At 27.8% G+C, this 23,286-nt stretch overlaps 1 protein-coding gene across 1 annotated transcript in view; it reads right to left on the bottom strand.

The window, feature by feature from the left end:
• Positions 1 to 23,286, bottom strand: part of LOC107442647 (uncharacterized) — a 91,849-nt gene that overhangs the window by 10,407 nt on the left and 58,156 nt on the right. The window contains exon 2 of the mRNA XM_071181443.2: positions 182 to 295. Within this exon, the coding sequence (XP_071037544.1) occupies positions 182 to 295 (114 nt within the window). The remainder of the gene's footprint in view (positions 1 to 181; positions 296 to 23,286) is intronic.

The raw sequence follows: 23,286 nt of genomic DNA, 5'->3' as shown, positions 1-23,286 counted from the left end.
TTCAAATCAGATAGTTGTGAGAAAAAGTACGTTTTTTTACTATAAACGGATATAATTAAAGGTTATTAATTAAAAGTAATTAAAATTAAAAGTTAAATTTAAAGAAGTGGTATTAAAAGTTTCCTTAACTTTTGATTTATGATTTTCAATAGTAAGTTGTGCAAATAAAATGAATACTTACGTTTGTGGGTATTGTATATCTACTTGTGAAACTTTCGAGACGCTTTGCCGGAGAAGCATACCTCCTTCCGTCTTCTAATGCTGATGTTCTTTGAAAATTTCTCAATAGAATAGTCTGTAACGAAAGATCACAAAATGTTAAAGGTGTATAATTCAGAAGAAAATCAAAAAACGTTTTCGAAGCAATGAGTTTTTGTTATTTTTATATTTATAATGCTTTACTTACAATTAGTATGCAAACAGTTAAAAAAATATTTTCGTAAAAATATTAAATATTAATAAAAAAGATAATTTATTATTAATATAATAAAGTGTTCTGGTTTAAACAAATACATAAATGGACTTTATTTATTAAGAGAGTAATTATGACACAGAGTATCAAAAATCGAGTCAGTAAGTTTTCAGAAACTCTGTAAAACGGATTCAAGTTAATGTCTTGAAGAAGAATCAGAATCTGCACACGGATAAAAAAATTCTAGTGAAATTACCGTACTGTCTGATGATGAAATTTCTGATAAAAAGATAAGCCATAATTCTGGTAAAAAAATCCAAAATATATGGTATTTAAGCTATTCATTTGGTAATCTTTCCGTTCATATACAAACGGTTTACCATAAATTCTGATTTTCAGACTGAACTTTTTACAGTATATTTAGTAAAAAAAAAAAACTGAAAAGTATATTTAACCGAATAAATGGTTTTTGTGCCCCGCTGTAAGGTATCATGATAAAATAACCAAAATCTCATTTACCGAATTTTATCACACATTATAAAATCATATTTTATTGTTAATTTTACCAAAATCACTACCAAAGCACTCATAGAGTCGGGAACACGGTAAATTTCACCATATTTTGGTACTTTCGACATTCCTCAGTGCCATCTTTAAAGAAAAAGTTAATTCTATATTTAAATATCATATGCGTACTATGATAAAATTACTAACTTTTATCTCATTTACCAAATTTCATCACATATTATAAAACCCTATTTTATTGTTAAATCATAACAATAAAATAGGGTTTATACCATACCATAAAGTCATAAACACGGTAAATTTTACAATATTTTGGTAGTTTTGATGATATTATTTTTCTCAATGCACCAAAAGTGTTTTGAGGACCTAAAACACTACGGCATTAAGTTTTAAGAGTTTGTTGGTATTGGCAATTTTTAAGAGTTTATTGGTATTATAAGAGTTTATTTTAAGAGCTTATTGGCAATTTAAATAAAAATTTTCGAAAGGCTTTGTCACTGGAAAATAAAATGAGCTCCATTCGTGCTTTGATTAAAAAATAAAGCTTCAAGTATTTATTGAAATTCGGACTAGGATGTTGCGAAAAATTTAAATTTTTTTTGGGCTTAAGTACTATTGTTGAAAAACTACATTCGTATTAGTTTAACTTTGTAATACGTTAATTCGTAATAGTTTTATACTAGTATCGAATACTTCTGAATATAGTTTTCATTCATATCCCCCTCTCTTTCCAATTTTTTTATTATTTTACCTAGCAAAAATGTAAAAAAATTTTTATCCTTTAAATTTAACGTTATGTAATTGCTATAATAATTTTCAAGAACATTTATTGACTTTAAACTTATTAATGGTCAATGTAAAAGTTTTACTTTATTTTACTTTGTTTTCGTTTCCAAAAGTTAATCAATCGGCGTCAACCTATTGACGCGAAATTATTTTCAAACATTGTTGAGGGAATGTAATTTGTGCGTCTTCTTCATTATTTTCAATACCAAAATTTATTAAACAAGCTAAAATAAACCTAGAAAGCTTTTCTTTGTGTTCCAAATGAAAAAAGTTTCTTTTTTTATGTAACACATTCTAATAAAAAGGCCGTGTAATCATCCGAATTTCAAAGTTATTTTATTTTATATATTTTTATTTTATAACCGTCGCTGAGCAGCCGACCCGATTTTTGGATTTATGACTACTAGTGTTCAACTACGTAGCCTTGCAATTTTGAACCCAATCCAGAAGACAAGGGAACTCCTGGATCAAGTATTGGGGGAAATTTGCCTTTGTGGAGGATTTTTTGATGGAACTAACCCGTATTTGCGTTACATGGATAGGGAGACTACGAGAACCTCCCACGGTTATCCTGACGGCAAGGGGACTCTAACCCATGATCCGTCTACCACACAGGATATTTCACGTCAGCACTGTGATTGGTGCAAGCCGGATGCGGAATTCGTATTTACTGGGATTCGAACCCGGTTCACATCATTGGAAGGCGAACGCTCTGTCCCCTGAACCATCACGGCTCTCAATGTTATTTTGTAAAATTTCTGCAAAAACTATGCATATTTTAATAAATTAGTCGTATGGTAAGCATTTACAAATAAGTAATATCTGCACTCTTCGTTATAAAATACTCATTTTTATTCTTTTGTTAGGAATTAGAATTGTTTAAATGTCTTAATCCTGAAACATAGTATTAAATATATTCCACGATAATGATTGCCATTTTGAACCAGTGCAAGTATATCATCGGCAAGTGCAAGTATATTATAGCAAGTACAAGTATTTGTGCAATTATGTAATATACATCCGAGTTTCAAACTAGATTTAAAGCTTCAATTCTATAATGAGAAAAATTTCATGACTTTTATTAAAGGAGAGAAACAACAAATAAGAATATTATGAAAATATCTCATGGCTTTTGTTAAGGGATAAAAACGACATTTAATAAACACGGATATTATGAGAATATCGTATGACTTTTGTTAAGGGATAAAAACGACATTTAATAAACACGGATATTATGAGAATATCTCATGGCTTTTGTTAAGGGATAAAAACGACATTTAATAAACACGGATATTATGAGAATATCTCATGGCTTTTGTTAAGGGATAAAAACGACATTTAATAAACACGGATATTATGAGAAGATCGCATGACTTTTGCAAACGGTGAAAAACAACTGTAAACGAACATCGATAACACAATGACAAACGATAAAATTTTTAGTAACTAACAAAATGTTTGAAAATATAAACCTTTATTTGATATTTAAGAAAGTTTCTTTATACGATATGAACTTCCAATATTTTGTTTTTTTCTTCGAACTATTAATAATTTTATTGATTGTAGACTCACAAAGCATTATAAAGTCGTAAGATAAATTGAAAATTATACATAAAGCATACTTTTGATTTATTTATTGATTTTTTTCTAACAATAAGATTTTTTTGTAGAATATTAAATATTAGTAGTTATAACTGGTGCTTATTAAGTAAAAAAAAGGGCACATTATTGGTTGGTTGACCTACATGAAAAGTATGAATTTTTACAAGCAACTCTGTTGAGACTAAAATAATTTTTTACAATTTGAATCATATTAAAAATAATTCTGTAATCAAGGGGAATTTTGCGTTCGGTTAGACTTTAGCTGCATTCAAATACAATCAAAAACGTAAGAAGTGTTCATTGTGGTACATAAATGTAATTGAATTATATTTCGAGAAATATTAGCTCGATTACCTCGTTTCAGTACCATCTTCAATAATATATGATCTAACAAAATTTTATGCTATATTTTTACATCCTTTTTTATGCAAATTTCAAAAATACAAATTTCTGAAACAAATTTACATCATCTTATTTAACGCGTTTTGAAAATGGAAAGAAAAAACTGAAAGAACGTAAAACTATTCCCCTTACGTAAATCGAAAGTTAAAACATCTGTGACAAAGATTAAATAAAATGCGTTTTTATAACAATATTAATAAAACTGATCTACAGAAAATTATTCTTGATGAAGTTGTAGTTTTTCAATGAAAAAAAAACATTATAAAGATACATTATAAAATACATTATAAAAGGATCAAACCTTGAAAAGATTATGCAATTTTTTTTAATAACTATATTATTAAAACTGTTAAAATGCTTTAAAAAATGAATGAACTTAAAATATTTTCTATACAATTATTCTTTAGTCTTTGCCCTTTAAAAATTAGTGTTTATAAGCTTTTGTAAAATATAAAAAAAAATAATGATACGATATAAAATAAACTTTATTTTTAAAGCTAAGATAATTTGAGTCGCTGCTAAAAAGATTTTATTCCATACAAAGGTTTATAGTTCATATTAAAATTGTTGGAAATTTAATAAAGTAACTATATCTGCACATTTCCCCCACACATAATTTTTACTGAATATAAATTTTAGAAAAATTTTTTTAGTCTGTAAATTTGCAATTTGGATCACTTCATTTAATATTCGAAAAAGATATGTAAGATAAATAAAAATTGAAAAAAGAATGATGCTTAACCGTCAGGTTATGCTTTCAACAAATTGCTAAACACGGAAAAATCGGAAAAAAAAATGAAAGAACAACTAAAAGAAAAACATGACTCCCACAGCTTGCTTGACCTTTCTTTTACGGGTGACCGACAGTGCAGGTGGTCAATTAGTGGAGACCAAAGCGGTCTAGTGCACTAGAGAATGAAAAAAAGAAGAGAAAAGAATTAATATAAAAAAAATCGAAATGCCTTTACCATTTGAAAACATGGATCGTGACTGGATGTTTATTCAAATGATCTAGATCAGCTTAGTGGGGGATGCGTCAACAGTTGCTTTCACTTTCACAGTTGTTTAGCTGTTATGAGGGGTTATGTACAAATTGAGATTTTGAATTCAATTGTTAAATTTTTACTATCTATTTGATCACTTGTTATTAAAATTAACTTACCGTTTAACTCGTAAGTGAACACACGCGTTTTGAACAAACTTATATACGGTGTACAATGCGCAAAATAAAAAAATAGACCATCCTGAATAACGTTTGGTCTAATGATCGGATCTTCACGTTCCAAGACTTAATCTTAAAGGTTTGAGAGGATCTCAAATAGGCTAATTAATTAGTGCAGGAGATATTTTAGGTCGAGAAATCAGACACCAAAACGTAATTTCACAAATAAACGTAAATTTTTTTCGACGTATTCGGAATTCTGACTCCCGAAATATAGGAGGAAGCCGCAATCTGGAGTAGCTAAATTTTACTCTGCGTATTTTACCGTCTCTCGCGATCTCTTTAAGCGAATTAAAAATTTTTTTGGACACAATAATAAAATTCGTTTATCCAAATATAATTCCATGTAAAATATATTTTTAAAAAAATGCTTGTTATTTTTTATTATTTTACATAATAATAGTCGAAAATTTTTAAATTGTGATGTACCATTTTAACAAAATACAATTTTAAATATCAAAATACAAAATTTGATTGAAATCGATCGATTAGTTCCTGAGAAATCTAATTTTTGAAAAATACGTATATATAAAATTTGATTTCTCAGGTATTAATCAACTGCTTTCTCTTGAATTTTGCCATTTATAATTGTACTTTTTAAAATAATGTCAGAAATTGTATATATTATACAGTATTAATACCGTATAATATGCAGTATTATTACACAGTAATTGTACAGTTTAATTTCTTTTCGACTACTATTATATAAAATACAAAAAAATAATAAATATTTATTAAAATTTATTTTTTTGCATAGAATTATCTTAATATAATCGAATTTTATAATTGTGAGTAAAATTTTTTCCATTCGCTTAAAAAGTTCTGGAGATATGGTGAAATATACAAAAAATAAATTAACATTGAGCTGTCCAAACTTTGGTTCGCTCTCCTGACCAAACTATTAGGACTATATTTCCCAGATTGCGGCTATCCTTTATATTTAAAAGGTCAGAAATCCGATTCTGTTGAAAAAAGTTATGTTCATTTAGAGAAAGTACGTTTTTGTGTCTGATTTCTTAACTTAAAATATTGTCTGCACTATTTAATTAGCATATTTGGGGTCAACCCCTCGAATCATTACGAATGAGTTCTAGAGCGTGAAGATTCTATCATTGGATCAAAAGTTATTTTGGGTGGTCCGTTTTTTTTTGCACACTCTACACTTTAAAAATGTGTTTTTACTCTAAAAAATGACATGTTTGGACTTATATTGACTAATCTTATAATGTCTGATATTAATTCTAATTCTAAATGAATAAATATATCTATGACTAATCTTTAATAAATAAATTATTATAACATCTTAATATTTTACACAACATAATTATTTTTTATTTGACAGTAAATTTTTTTTAAGTGATAGGCATTTAGTTCGGTTAATAGAGTTTACCCACAATTCAGCAAAATGATAATGTTAAAAAAATCTAAACAATACTTTCTGTTTAACTATACATTAATAACGATGATCAAAAATTTTTAGACGTATTTTTAGCCATATTTTGTTGTCATACTTTAAATCAATAATTTGCCTTTTATTTAAATATGATCACTTCTACAAAAAATCGTTAGTTTATTTTATGTAGCCAAGACTATCGTAATCAAAATCGTGAAATTTTAAAATAATTTGTATTTTTGCCACTTTGTCGAAGTTCTTAGATCTCTGAAAATTCAAGTATTTAACAATCTTCCCCCCTGACTCTCTCTATGCATGCCTCTTGTTTTATTTTAAAAAGTGAAAAGTAATGGAGCTTTATTTTATTATTTTTCAAAACACTTAATTTTTCTTAATTATTAGTTAATTGAAAAGTCTCCATATTGGAGGCCAAAGGCATGATTTCAATTTTTTTTTCGAAACTAAAGTTATAGAAAAGAAATAAGTAAAATATTCTTGAGTTATAGATTTAAAAAAAACTCGTACTCCTTAATTTATATTTCTCAAGAAATATTCGTCTGACTCGTTATCATCGTCGTCGACTCGACTGATTAAAATTTCTCATTTTGTCTTTTAAATTTACATAGCTTAAAGAGTAAATACATGTTTGTAAAATTTTTCAAAATTTCAATTTTTGACTATTGTTAAATAAAATTATGAACTAGTAAATAAGCATTGAAAATTATTTTACATGTAATTATCCTTGAGGAAACTAATATTTCAGTTGTGCGCAAGAAGTTTTTGATTAGCTTTAAGCTAAACGAAAACTTCTTGCTCGTTGTTCCCAAGACAGTCAAGACGAGCGTGGTTTAAGTTAAACGAAAACTTTTTGCTCGTTGTTCCCAAGACAGTCAAGACGAGCTTGGTTTAAGTTAAACGAAAACTTCTTGCTCGTTGTTCCCAAGACAGTCAAGACGAGCGTGGTTTAAGTTAAACGAAAACTTCTTGCTCGTTGTTTTTAAGACAGTCAAGACGAGCGTGGTTTAAGTTAAACGAAAACTTATTGCTCGTTGTTCCCAAGACAGTCAAGACGAGCGTGGTTTAAGCTAAACTAAAACTTCTTGCTCGTTGTTCCCAAGACAGTCAAGACGAGCGTGGTTTAAGTAAACGAAAACTTCTTGCTCGTTGTTCCCAAGACAGTAAAGACGAGCGTGGTTCCAAATCGTTGTTCTCAGACATTGTTCTCAAATTTCTAAGACGGGACGAAACAAGCAAAAAGTGCATTTGACAAAGAGTCCAACCTTTCAAACGCTCTCCTGGTTGAACTACTGAAACCATATTTTCCAAATTGCATCTATTCCTCAAAATTTGAATGTCTTGAAAAACATCACGTTGATTCAGAAAAAAGTACAATTTCGAAGTCTGATTCCGTTACTTAATAGTTAGTACTAAATAATTTCCATTGTTGAGATCAACCCTTTGAAGCATTTAGATAGGATTTTAGATTGTAAAAATGCGATCATTGGAACAAAAGTTAGTCAAGCAGGGTTGCATGCTTTCTCCTGACTTGCTTACGCGTAGAGAGTCAAGTCGCTTATTAATCACAGCTTAAAAGAGTAGACATGTCTTTGTATAGCATATTACAATGGCTCTTCTCTAGTTTAACTATTGTTTTAATTCATTATAAGAGTTAACGTCTGGAACTATGACTTTGAAATAAAGGATTGGGAACTGCATTCTTTGGATGACCCGAGAGTCAAGAATGAATAATAATATTTGCTTAAACTCAACACACCTAACTTAACCGGGTTAATTAAAGATTTCTAACCTCTTCAACCTGCGTCGTACAACGATCAAAACTTTTTAAAAGTTATTTGCTTTTTACGAGTTGATAAAAGAAATTCGTGTATTATTTTAAAAACATTTAATGAACGCAAAAAACATTTTATGCGACGCGTTATGGAGATTGAAATCATTTAGTGTCTAAAGTTATTCATTTCTGGCCGTTTTGATATCAGGTAACCAACGCGTCATGATATTTCATGACGACTGAGACTTTTTCAGACGTTAAAAGCTTAAAACAAATTACTTTTAGAAAAGGAATAAAAATTATCCCGTTTACTATTTTATAGGTAGATAACAATATTTCGAAGCTAACTAAAGTAATTCTACGATTTGAATCTAACTAAATGCTATTATTTCCTTAAATTGAAAGATTAATTTTACGTTAAAAAGTACTAGCATCCAAGGTGCAAAATCCATAAATTCAATTTTTTCTGTGAAATATTTTACAGCAATTTTTACAGTATTATTCATTTAGTTACATTGATTTAATGATGTTACTGCAAATATTACTGTAAAAATTACAGTATGTCAGATTTTTTGTTTCATAAAATGTGGTCAAAATAAATTGGTAAAAAGTTCATGAAACCCTGATTGGCGATACTTTTTACCATAATTTGAACCATAATTTCTTACGGAGTAAAATATTAACTTGTTTATTTATACATTTGCTAGTATAAAAAATGAAAGTGTCTAAAAATTTAACGTCATATATTTATCTTTTAAAGAACGTTTGAAATTTATAATAGATTACGGAAATCAAACCACAGATATGTAACATCAACAGAAATTTTTATTTTTAACTTTTCCGTAAAAATGAAAATATTTTATTTTTTAGAGCTCCGTATTAAATTGTCTCTTTGGGTCCCGACACTTCTAGTTAGTCCCTGAGGGCAGCAAAACCAGTTTCATGGAAACAGTTTGATGGACACAGTTATACAACAAGAAATAACAATGAGTTTAAGAAATATGGAAGAAATTGAAATACAGATATAATTATTAAAGTAACTCGATAAAATGATCGCTTGATACCATGTTTTTAACTGTGCATAAAGGTACAACTTAAGAAAACGAGTTCAGGGATTAATGTTATGAAATGTTTAAATATATGATGAAATTATCCTAAATATAAGTGCAATTTTATAAAATTACCTGAATGTAAATAGTATTAAAATATGCGATTGAAAACTTTACTTGAACTGGAAACTTATGACAAGAAAATTAGCAACCAAACTTAAAATAGCGTTGCTAAAATAAGCACCCAAAATTTACCCAGCTAAAGTGTACTAAGTTAGCTCTTCAGCCTAAGAAATCTCGGATAACCCAAAACATTTGGGATAACTAAGTACAGGACATTGACCATTTCAGCTCTACGGACAATTCGCGTTTTTTTTCGAAAGATCAGATTAATGGCTTAAAGAAGAGATGATAATGCATAAATCTAATTAAGTTTGTTTTTTATATTGCTATTAAAATTGTACAATGAGAAAAAAAGTATGTTCAAAACTACCTGAATATGGTAAAATGTCTCTTTGGGAACACCTAAAAGCCCGATTAAGAATTTGGCAAAATTAACAATAAAATATGGTTTTATGATAAAATTTGGTAAATGTGACAACATTTGATAATTTTATTATGAGACCTTAGAGCTGGTATAGAAACCATTTATTTGGTTAAATTTACTTTTCAATTTCATATTTTTTACTAAATGTGAGGCAATAAGAACTATAATTTAAAAAAACCTGAATTTCCCAGAAACCGTTATATATAAACGGAAAAACTACAAAATGTACGTTTTAAATGGTGTCTTGGGATATTCATCCACTTTTAGATGCACCTGGATAATTTTTTTAGAAAATTTTTTCCGCACATGCGCTGTATAAAGCAACTACTCTAATTACTCTTATCTGGCTCAGTTTTTATCATTATTTTTTTTAATTTTAAAGCAATAATTTTGTTATCAGTTTAAAATTGATTCAAACGCTTTGTTTAATTTTTTTCAAATGTTTAAGCTATAGCAAAAGTGTCACTAGACGTAGTATATATTTCTGACATTTACCAAAGGTCTAGTCATACTAGGTCTGGTTAAGTGCCATTGCCCGGTATACCTTTGCCCGGTATATCCTACACTGATGTTTTTTTAAGGTCAAGTGCCACAGCCCGGTATACATTTGCCCGGTATACCCTGCACTGATGTTTTTTTAAAGTCAAGTGCCATTGCCCGGTATATATTTGCCCGATACTCCCAACACTGATGTTTGTTCTAATCTATCGTCAGTAAGTATTAAAATATCGAATAAATGTAATTATATCCGCGAATAAATTAATATCAAATCGGATGTAATAAATATTTCGGACATTCACCGAAGTGGCTAATTTGATTGTCAACATTCACCGGTGAAAGTCAACAACCACCGATTTCGGTCATTCACAGTAACATGCACATCATTTACATAATAACCTCATCAGGACGATTATTTCATACTTTGCCTAAATAGCATCCGACATTTCAAAAAATAAAAATAATTGGTTTTGTTGGCGATGATCTCGTTAGGCGATAAAGAATCATGCATAGTCAAGGAATCAAGGAAGATATTAATCTCGAAAGAAAAGAGGATGAATCAAGCCCGTTTCAAGGAATCAAGGAACCGTTTTAAATACTATATATTTTGGTTTCATGAACCAGAATTATGGAATTTTTAGCAAAAGTGTCATCTCCATACAGAACGTTAATTCATATTTTTCACTAAATGTGTGGTAATAAAGAACTATAATTTTGAAAACCGGAATTTCCCTTAAATCACATTCAACCTGAAGAAAATTAAATTTTAAATCAAATATGTATGTTAAAAAATTCAAATTATAAATGTCTAAATGGAAAAAAAAGTTCCTTTAAAATGAATAAAAACTCCAAAAGAAGGAGGGGGAAAAGGATGTCAAATGAGAGGAAGTCACAAACTACAGTAGCAAAAATATTTTAAGTTTGATTGCTAATTTTCTTGTCATAAGTTTCTAGTTCAAGTAAAGAGTTGAAGGCAAAGAACGAATAAAAGAATTCGAGATATTAGTTTATATAAATATTAACATCAAGTTCCCAGATTGAAATGTTTCTTTTTTTCAATGAAAGCTGAATATTTTGTTTCTGTTTAGTACAAAAGATGGAAAAATGCATAGTTTTTGTTAATCCTTCGAGTTATATAAGAAATAATAAAAATTGAATAACTCTTAAATGAATTGAAAATTTTAACGAAGAATAAGAGTTTTTTTTTAAATCTGTATTCACAAGAATATAACAGTTGCAAAAAATTATTATTTCCCTGTGATTAAATTTTCTAAAATTTTGTAAATTCGTTAATCTAGACCAGAGGTCGCCAAAGTGGTCTATATAGACCCCCAGGGGTCTATTTAACGAAAGCGGGGGTCGATCTGAGACAGGGGGGCGAATGGGGGTCTATCCGAATCGGAAGGGTCGATTGTGGGTTTAAAAAAAAAACAGTTCTCAATACGCAAATCACACATACCTAATTAAGTATGTAAAATTTGTGAATTTTTTTATAATTGACTCAATATCAGTTTCTTTATAAAACATAAATTAATAAACGTATATTTATTGGGGTGAAACAAGTATTTACGTTCCACCGCGCAGTGGCACGAACTCAGCGCAGTTTATAAGTCATATGCATATGTGCGCTTGTCCAAATGTCACGTGTGACGAGCATTGACGTTACAAATGCAAATATCATACGCAGTATCAGCTGTCTTTGCAAACTGTGTTGAATATTTGCAGTGTCATTATTAAAACTTTTATAGTTTTGGATAATTAGTTATTGTTTCGATAAAACCATTCGTTTGGTTTAGATATCAATTTTAATTATCAATGCACAAAAAAGAAGGTAAGCTTTAATAATATGGATTAGTACAGCCCGCGACAAAACTATAGCACACTTTGTATTTTTTTACGAAAATTACAAAATTGACCAATTTTTGTAAATTTCAATATTAATATATTTTTCATAAAACTATAGTTACACAATGTACTATTACTTTAATAAATGTTTAAAATCATAAAATAAATGTACAAACACTGTATCTAATAGAGTTTTATTTTAATTAACAGAAAATTACGTTTGTAGGGGTCGATGGAGATTTCGAAAAATTATACAGGGGTCGATGATCAAAAAAGTTTGGCAACCCCTGATCTAGACAATTAAATTTCCTCAAAACTAATCAGAAATTAAAACAAAGCGAAACGACTTACTCATATACAATCATAAGCTACCGAAAAATCATGATTTCCCTGCAAATAGTTTTCGTTAAACTGAATATTGCTGCGCAAAAAAGAAATCTTCCCATGTGATGTAAAACAATTCAAAAAATAAATAAATTACCACATCAAAAATATTTGAATATATGAATGTTCTTCAATCAGTTCTCTTAAAATACGAAATATCTCATATCGTTTCATGAAATAGTTTTTGAGTTACAGCAGTGAGAAACACGTTTGCTGATAATTTTCTGAATCGGTGGTAACAGCGATAATAACTTTTTTTAAATATTAAAAATAATCAAAAGTACTGATAAACATTAAAAGTAGGTTAAACATTTAATATTGTATTGTTCATGCAGTCTTTCAATCATTGAAAATTTCTATGGATGTAAATATTAGGATAAGTTCTTTCAGTATGTAATAATTTGATAATTTACTTAATGCAGAAAACTACATTACATATCAAACTGCATTTGCCTATTCATTGTTGCATTTTTAAAATTTTTCTTTTTCATTAAAGGAAAGCGAGAGGGTTTTTGAAGACGAGTTAATTGCCGACTCACCTCTCAGTTTCTATTGAAACTGGCTCCTTTGTATTAGGAAATGGGAGCTCCATGACGAGTGGTTAACAAATTGGCTTTACAATGGCGAGGTGGGGATTAGACATAAGAATTGAGAAGTAGATGTCTGATAAGACACTTATGCATACTTTGTTTCATCAATTAAGTCTACTCACTTAAAATAACTCAACTCGAGTGAAATTTCACTCATTTGTCTGGAAAAAAGGAGTCTACTCATCTTGAGTAGAATTCACTTAATTTAAAGAGTCAACTGAATTAACTTAAATTAATAACGAAGTGCTTAATTTTAACTCGAACTTGAATGAATTTCAATCATTTTTAATTGAACATCTGTATCACTTGATTGGATCGTTTTAAGTCAAACTTGAGTGATTTTAAATCATTTTTGATCGATCATCTGTATCATTTGATTAGATCTTTAAAGTATAATGTAAGATAATTAATGATGGTGTAATATTCAATAATTTCATTTTGTTTTCTTAATAAAAAGAGAGAAAATAAATTTTCGTAAATTTGTCGAATAGCCAAGTAAAATTTGCTGAATAATGAAAGTCTTCGGGAGGTCATGACGACCTAGTGAGACCTCCCATACCATCTCCCCTGACACTGCTCACTTCCAAACAATAATTTTTGAAGTTAACACTTATTTGCAGTTATTTAAAAAAAAGTAAACAATTGATCAGTGACATTTTTTTAAGTTAAAAAATCAAGTATTAATAAATTTTTGAATCAGAAAGGAACAAAATTTAAATTACTTTTTTTTGAACTTTATATTTTAGTACAAATATAATTCCGATTATTTAACCGATTTTTTTAGTAACTATTAAAACTTTTTTATGATAAAAAAATACAAAAATATATTTTTTTCTAGAAATTAGAGTGTTAGAAAAAATATATATTAGACACCGGTGTCCCAAGAGAGTGACACCGGTGTCCCATCTGTGTTAAATGTTTTAAAAAAAGGCAGTTTTGTTAAATTAAACGTGACAAGACGATGAAAGCGTATCTTTGGATTATAACGCAAAAATGTATGCTCTTCAAATTTATTTGAGCAACAGAATGTCTAGCTGTTCCTTTATAATTTAAGAATAACGCTGCAATTGTTAGCTAATTCCTAAAAAGGCTTGTAATACAATAGTTAAATAATCGCTATTGTTAGTTAGAATTTTTTTAAACTAGAAATTTATTGCCGAAATATGTTTCTCATGTAGTACGTGCGAAAGAAGGTTTTTGATAACATCAACCGTAACAAATATTTACACCAAATAAACAAGATAGCAATCAAAAAAGATTCAACAACTTATTTTTCATTTTTTTTCTCCATTTCATTCAATTGTTATGTTTCCCGTAACAACAATAGTTGTATTAAATTGGCCGAAAAAGTGAGAAATCGAAATCGTTGTGGAAACAACAGCTCGCGTGCACCCAAACCATATGGGGACCCATTTAACAAAATGCTAACTGGCAACAATGTTTCCGACTGGTTACGGTTACGAAAGTTCTTTTTCGCCAGGTGACATAGATTTTGTTTGGGGTGAGGTGAAGAAAATTAGAGATAAATTATACCGCATCTTAGAAAATCGCTTTGAGACAAATTGTTGGTCCACGTGGGCGGTAACATTTAGTGCTTTTAGAAGAACTTAATCCATAAAACCGTAAGCACTGCCTTTAAGGTGATTGTTATAGTGCAATCATTGTGTTAAATCGAACTTTCACGCAAATATTGATTGCATAACTTTTTGAACTGAATTTCGTCGTTTTGAAAAAGAATGAAATATTTCAAATGAGAATATGAGCACAATTTAAATGTAATTAGGGGAGAGGCAGGCTAGTGTGAGCATGGGGCTGATGTGGAAAGTTGAAAAAATTCTGTTATTTACCAGTCAAATTTTTTTTAAAAAAAGTTTGAAAATTATTAATTGGAAGTGTAAATAATTGGAAGAGTCGCAAATCTGTTTCACATTTATATATGCAGTTGAATGATAGTACACTGGTTTGCTAAATAGTGAAGTATAAATCAAGGCTTAATGCGTGGAAAAAAATCTGTTTTTTATTGGAGAAAATTTTGTTTTGTTTTTTGTTGCAAATCTACAAACGATTTCTCTTTGTTAGTTACAATTTTAGTCGATTTTTTTTGCTTAAATGTACAAATTGAAAAACGTTTTGCATAACAGCGGATCGCGTAAATTTGCGTCAAATTTCTCGGGAAGTTAGGGCACATCATCGGGATTAAAATTTGCAAAGGAACCCATGCTCGGAATTGTCGTCCTAAGGTCTGATGGGATACTTGTCAATTTATAAACTGTTTCTTCGTGTGCTTCTGAATAGGCTCTGAACTCAACATTTTTAATTATAAGGTTATGTAAATTTTTCATTATTTTAAACTATGTAATTGAAAAGGATAAAATACAAAATTTGAACATAAATGAGCGAATATTTTCTGTAGCATTTATAAATACCATTATAATTATATAGTATTAAATTATTGCATAATTATTGAATGATGGACGAAAGTAACGTAAGTTGGGATAACTGAGATATTGGTTGCAAATTTTCAGTTGCATTTCAGAAAAAAATTGAATAAAATATTTATTAATAATATTAATATTGTAAAATTTGGGAATTAAATATATTACTAGTATAAAAAATACTAATAATGACTTGTCTGTTTCATACTTTTGAAAAGACAACAAAGAATGGAATTAACTGAATTAAAATAAAATATATATTTTGAGGACAAATATGAAATAATAAATAACAACAACTAATAAAGCATTGATATGTACGATTAATAATTATATAACTATTAAATAATAAAAAAATTTAAAAAGTAACCTGTGTCCAGATTATCAGAAGTATTGATTTCATATTAGTCATATTTCTGAAAGTGAATTATCTAAATAAACTATAAGTAAAATAATAACAAATTAAAAATTCTATTATCATCAATATTCACAGTTAAATAAATTAGTAACATTGGGTAATACAATGTTTATACTAGCAATAACTCAATAGCTATAAACTAGTTGAAACATTTAAAAAATAACCAAAATTAAAGAGACCGAAAAAAATTTATACTGCTAGTTACGTTTCCGAAATCGAATGAATTGATAAGTAAAGTAATAACCGATTAAAATAATAATTATATTAATAATAATTACATGAATATTTGTTATTCAACTTTGAAGATAATGGGTTAATATAAAGTTTCTAATATTTACATAGTAATCCTTTCCCCCAAAGTGTTTAGTATTTCTCAACACGTTCATTGGTAATGATCCAAACTTATTATGATACCATTATCGCAAAGAGTTAATCATTACAGAATTTCATCGTCTCTTAAGTTCATATATTCTGCTTTGTTATGAAGTGATATTCTGTATTGAGCTTTATTTACTTAAAATTTTTATTTGTTATGGCATTGGAGGTCAAAATGTAATCTCCCCAAAATCGAAACCTGTCTCGCATGCCGCTTAAAAAAAAAAGAACATATTGATTAATGCCTTTTCCATACTGACATTTGACCGGATTATCCCCCTATAATTCTGCATTTGACTAATGGACTGCGATTTGTATGATAAGCATTCATAAATATTTGTTCAAGTATATGATGTTGGCGACAGTAGACCGGTAATTGGCGTTTTCTTTCTCTTTTTGCGTTTCATTCACGGATTCGGAACATGGGGAGTCTCAATAAATGGCATCAAGGTGAAAGGTGCCGAGCATTACTGGTTAGTTGAACACAAAAAAGAAAAAGAATGATGCACTTTAGAGTAATTAATTCGAACAAGAATAAGAGTAAGTTTAATTCATGTTGGGTGATGTAATTTGGCATTGAATAAATTGAGAATATAAAGGCTGATGTAAACTAGATGTATCTTTCTATTTTCCCCCATGAGATAGTCGAAGTGGACTGAAAATGAAGCGACAAGAAATCATACATATTTGCCCTAATCTCAAATTTAAGATTCATTAAATGGAAATATTTAAAAAACATAGCTCTGATATTTCATACATTCGCAAGCTTCAATTTTATGTTTTTACCGTTTACATAATATGTCCTATTAACAGCCAATAGTTTGTGTTAGGGTAAATGAAATATGTTTAACACGGCTATGTATAGGTAAAACAGAATGTAAGAATTTATTGAGACCAAATTTGAAGGCAGCGAGAACAAACGTATATGCACTTACTCACATCTCGCAAAAGATATTTAAAAATATTTTCGTAACTAAGTTGCCAGATTACAAAATATGAACTTAAAGCGTAAATAGAGGGAAGTGGGATATATTATTTTAAGGAGCATTCTTCCTGAAGTACAAAACCAAATTTGATTTGTCTGTTACCCTAGATTGTCCCGAAACTGGATTTGCGCAATGTAATTATATATTATACTGGATAATTTAAAGTTTATTAATTATGGAAATTTAAATTTTAAATACAACGTTTTAATTTCGATGGTTGTTTGAGAAAATATTAATGTTTTTGACATTTTTTTAATTAAATATTATAAGTTTTTTTAGCCTCGTATTTGTCCTAATTGGGTTTGAATAGGGTTAAAAATCAGGTTAGATAACAAAATTTTTTTACGTTAATAAGTTTATTAACAATTTTAACACACAATTAACTCAATGATTTTGTATATAACTTAACTCTTGTTTTTAATCAAACTTAACTATTACTTAACTATTGCTTTTAATAAAATTTTGGAGGAGTTTGTCGATTTGTTTTTTGGATAAATAAATATTACTATAAATCTTTTAATTCTATTTATTTGATAAAAATAATAATAATTTAATAAATATTTTATGGAACATTAAAATTCCATGTAATTAGTTTATTTACACTAAACTTAAAACCATTATTTTATCGTTAACGTCAGTAGATATTTTTTTCATTTTTAATATTTAAAGCCAAAAAAAAAAAATTGAAATTATTGTTATCATCATGATTCCGAAGCAAGATTAATGCATCAGGATAAATGTTATTTAACAAAATTGTATAATTTTGGAAATTAAAGATAATTAATTCATCAATAAATGTATAAACAAATTTTATATTTAGAGTATAAAGTTTTTCATAACAGTGTAAAAATAAATTAGCCAGAAGTGATAAAAAATTAGATCTTTGGGGTATTCCACTTATTTGAATAAAAAATATTTTCAATACAAAGATAATTATCAAAATACATATATTAATTAGAATTTCCCAGTAATCAGATTTGCAATTAAGTATTTTTATAATCATAGTAATAACTTAAAAGATCATCCTTTAGGTTAGAAAATAGAATGCTATTAAAGAGTTCTTCAAAATGAAAGGTCGAAATAGATTTGATTTGATTTTGTTTAATAATATTTAAAATAGTTTGATTATTGGTGATAATCCAAGAAATTTTTTTTTATTAATAATATCGTTAATAATTTTATTTAAGTAGTTGGAGAAATTAGTGACTGGTTTAGTGAAGTAATTATTCGACAAGTGTTTTTTTTTGTCTAAATTTGATAAAAATCTCATAAAATTTTAGACTGATAATTAAGTATGGAAATTGTACAATATTAATTTTAATTTTTAAGCTCTTCTAGAAAACTAATTTGTTTCAATTATAATATTATTGTTTAAATTACAAAGATTTAAATTTTTACTCTTTATTAATTCTATATGCAAATGTTTAGCACAGAATTTTTTACAGCAGATTGCATAATTGTTTTAGCTTAATCTATTGGGGGTTGATGCAAAATTCCTTTGATGCTACTCAACAGCAAAATCAGTTTAAGAAAAATTTGTTGAATTATTACTGTTATTTAAAGTTCCCTTATTATTAAAAATAAAGTTTTTAAAGCAATAATAAACAGCTTATTTCCATTCCGTAAACAAAAATAAAGGTAAAGAGAATTTGTTTGAAATCTTTAGGCTAAAGTTATTGAGACCAATTAGAAAGCTTTTTAGAATTCTATTAATTAATGTATGGTAAAATGAAAATACACATAATACAACCATACGTTATATAAAAATTTTAATGTATGGTTCAAATTTTGTTGCGTTTATTAAATGTATAAGTTCTAAATTTTCTACAATATTTAAATTTATCATTGATTGATATTGATAAACAAATTCATAACATTTCTTTTCTTCGCAGTGACATTCATAATCGGATATATTTATTTTCTCTTAATTTTTGCTAATACCATTATAAATAAAAATAGTTCTACCAAGAGTTTTATAATATTTATGGCTTTTTATTATGTTAACCTCATTTAATGGAAAAAATTCCTTAAGTTGTCAAATATAACATGAAATATAAACTTAGCAAAAATAGGGCTTTGAAAATCAATAAAAAAGTATAAATTTTCCAAATTTTTCCTTTTATTTATTGGAATTTAACTTATTTTAGCTTCCACAAGTTCAAAACGGAGAATTTTAATGTGCAAATTAATAAAAGAAAAGTTGTTAACAAGATCTTGAAGCTTATAGATATTATCTTTAAGGAAGAAAACAAAATCTTTCCTTGGTTTAATATTGTAATGTTTATTAAATCTTTTTCCTTAATAGAAATAAAGATGGCATTTAAATTGTCACTTTTATGAAAATCATTGTTACATCCTGAAACCCGTTTACCTCTCTTTATATATGCTTAACTTTAATGGGAAAAAGTAAGAAAGTAGGTAGTATTAAAGTTTATACGTGCATGTTGGAAAGTATCATTTAGACTATATGGCAAAATTGTTTTGGGTAAAAACATGTAACATTTTTCGTTTTGTAGTCTTAAATCAAAATCATCTGCAATGTCTTATCGGTTATAGTGTATGTAATAGGTACTCATCAGTAATAGGGATAATAAAGCTAAGCTCGCCAACAAGTTTGAACAATACAAAATTCTGGTTTACCCAGATCACAAGTATCGATGATTTACTTGAGTATACCAAAAACAACAATATCACTCTCTTTAAACAATAAATATGGATCTGAGACATGATAATATCACTATCCTTATTAATTAATACAGTTATCGAATACGATAATATTGCGTGATCATTCAAGACAACATAATATATCGAAAAGATAATATCGAAAACATTATACATTAAGATATTATAAAATACGATATTATTCTGAGGAATAATAAAAATTAGTTGAATTGAAACAAATGTCGCTATTCGATGTAAAATTCGATATTTTTTGACAATGCACCGCGATATTAAAACACATACTTTTTGGTTGTAGCGACCAATGTTGTTGATAATAACTTGGAAAGGCAGTAGCCAATACATGGCCCCTTTAACAGGTAAGTTTTTGAGTTTATAAGTTTAGTATGTAAGGCCTTTTTTGTAACACGACCGATTATGATTATATTCCAAAGTTATGATTACATTCCGAAGTTCAGAAATATGAACAAAGTTATTTTTTCTTGTGTTTCCTTAAAAAATTATTAAATCGTAATAAAATAGCATGATAAATTAGAAATCATGCCGAATTTAAATATTAATTTTTACTATTAGCATTTCTATACTTTAAATTTAATTTCCTGAAAATTTAGAATTGAATTGTTAGTTTGAATTTTATCTAAATTTCAACGCTTTTTTTAAATTCAATAAATCACAAAAATAAATTTCACTCTCATATTCTTTAGACCAAAGGTTCTCAACCTTTGTTCGAGGACACAATAGTGATCATTTTACGTAAACCTGCTGCTGTTCGACCACAATAAAATACTCCAGTTTTCAAGAAAATGCAATGTAAAAATATCAAGTTCAACTTCAAATTTTTAAAAAATAGATGGTATATGATGCCCAACCAGCGTTCTAGGACGTGCAATTAGATAGAAAAATGTTGAAACTTTTGTCTTAAATGTAAAGTGCTCAAAAAAAAAAAAAAGAAAAACAGTAATTACATTGTACGAAAAAACTAATATTTAAAATTGTTTCTGATCGGGAATTTTTGAATTTTTTTATACTTAACAAAATCAATAAATTTTTTTTACATTCGTTTAGTGGGAAAATATAAAAAAAGATTTGAAAATGAAGAGCTAACCAGCCCTAATAATTTGTACCGCAGATTTAGAAGGAATTGAATTTTATGTTACTTGATAAGCACTGTAAAAAATTCCATATCAAATTACGGTATAAGTTATTGGTATCACCAATAAAATCTATTTTACCGTAAAACATTGTACCATAATTTTTACCACAATTTTTATTTAATTTTCGTAATTTTTTTCCAGATTACATTAGGATTTAAAGAATCGGCTCTTTGCATCATCCGTAAAACCCAGTTTACCGTAAAATCTATTTTCACTGTACAATATTGTAGCGTAATTTTAACAGTGATATTCCTTTAATTAGTGATTCAGTGATTTTACGTTAATTACGGTATATTAGATTTTTAAAATAATGGTATATCAGATTTTTGGCTCGTAATGTGTTCAGGTAAAAAATGGATTTTACGGTAAAAAAATCCGTCGTGCTGAATGTTGGTACTTTTACCGTAATTTGAACCGGAATATTTTTTACAGTGGGATATGATAAGAAAAGAAAATTAAGTTCTAATTATTTTTTTCACTCAAATAAAAAATAGTATCCTTCATTTAATCAAGTGTGCTTGCAAAATCACAAGCAGATACATTTAATGTTTGTTTACGAGATGGCAGTTCATAAAATACGAAAGTTCATTAAATACAATATATTCACAAAAAGCACTTTTCTTTTTTACCGTAACTATATTATTCAATTAATATTTACATATATAAATGATCGGGAATAGGGCAGGTTTTTCGCTTTTCAAGTTTTTATTGTGTTGGTCGGATAGTAAATTAAAACTAGTTTGATAATCAGCAGTTTTATTTTCATGAAATAATAAATTCATGCATACCAATATAAATTCTTGTGGGAAAGTAGCAAATATTTTTGTTTAATTGAATAAACTTGACGTGTTACTTAATTAAGTTTTTATATGCTTCTCACACATAATAAGATTATAAAAGGTTGTGATCCTAAATAAAGGAATTAACCTGTAAAACTATAATGTCAAAAGATTTTTCATTTCAGAGTCCTTTAAAAAATTACTAAGCAATCAATCTTTGCAGCACTCCCTTAAGAATATCAGAGAAAATGCAAAATAAAGGAAAATATTGCCTCACAAGTCTAGAAATATAAGTAAATATTGCATGAAAATACTAAAAGTTGTCCATTTATGTATTTATCTATGATAATTTTGCAAAGTGAGGCTTATAATCAAGTGAAAGTCAGGGTTTATTTTCATAAATGTGTGGTTAGATTGAATAGATTGAATTAGATTGAAGACGCTGTAATTTTCAAACTTTCTCGAATTTTTTGGAGGCAATTTTTAATTAAAACAATCGCTGAAAAACCTCGATCTTTTATTCTTTCAAGATAAATTCTATCGTCAAAACATTTTAGTTTTTTATGTAAATCAAAAAGGAAAAAGGTTATTTATTTGTTTTTGTTTGAGCTATTTTGAAAGAACAGAGAAAAGAATTCTGATAAAATTATCGTACTGTATGGTCTTGTCATTTCTGGTAAAAGAACACGATTCTGGTTAAGAAAGAAAAAACCAAAATATACGGCATTTAAATCATTCATTTAGTAATTTTTTCGTTCATTTTGTAACATTTACCGTAAAATCTGGTTATCAAAGTTATAGCTCTTAATAGCATACCTTTTGTAAAAAATACAAAACTGAAAAATAAATTTAACCGAATAAATTTATAAGGTATCATGGTGAAGTTATTAAATTTTACCACATTTGCCAACTTTTAAAGAATTTTACAAAATTTCATTTTATCATTAATTTTACCAAAATCATTACCAAAAAGATTCGGTAAAAATTGCCGAGCTTTCTGGTGTTCTTATAGAGACATAAACACGGTAAATGGTACCATATTCTGCTAGTTTTTTTTCTCTATGCGGAACTTGAATTTTACTATTTTTGTAAGGTTAAATAAATGACATTCACGAATTTTCAAATACAATAAATAGAGAGAATAAAATGTAAACTAATAATTTGAAAAAATCTAATAAAAAGCATTAAAAAATAAGTAAATAGCATGTGTTTTTTTTAAAGTAATAGGCAAACTGGAGTAAATAAACAAAAATAAAATTAACAAAAGTGAAATTGAAATGAATGAACAATATTTTAGATAAATCAATTTAACATTATGTGAAACAAAATTTGAGGGAGGTACAAATTTGAAAATTTTAAGAACAATGAATTTTCAGATATAAAATTAATTTTTGCTCGCCTGCTGGAATGTTAGTAGAA

This window comes from Parasteatoda tepidariorum, chromosome 8, assembly GCF_982258835.1.
Source record: "Parasteatoda tepidariorum strain Cologne lab strain chromosome 8, Ptep-v5.0, whole genome shotgun sequence".
NCBI lineage: Eukaryota > Metazoa > Arthropoda > Arachnida > Araneae > Theridiidae > Parasteatoda > Parasteatoda tepidariorum.
This window is presented reverse-complemented; position numbering and strand designations above follow the sequence as displayed.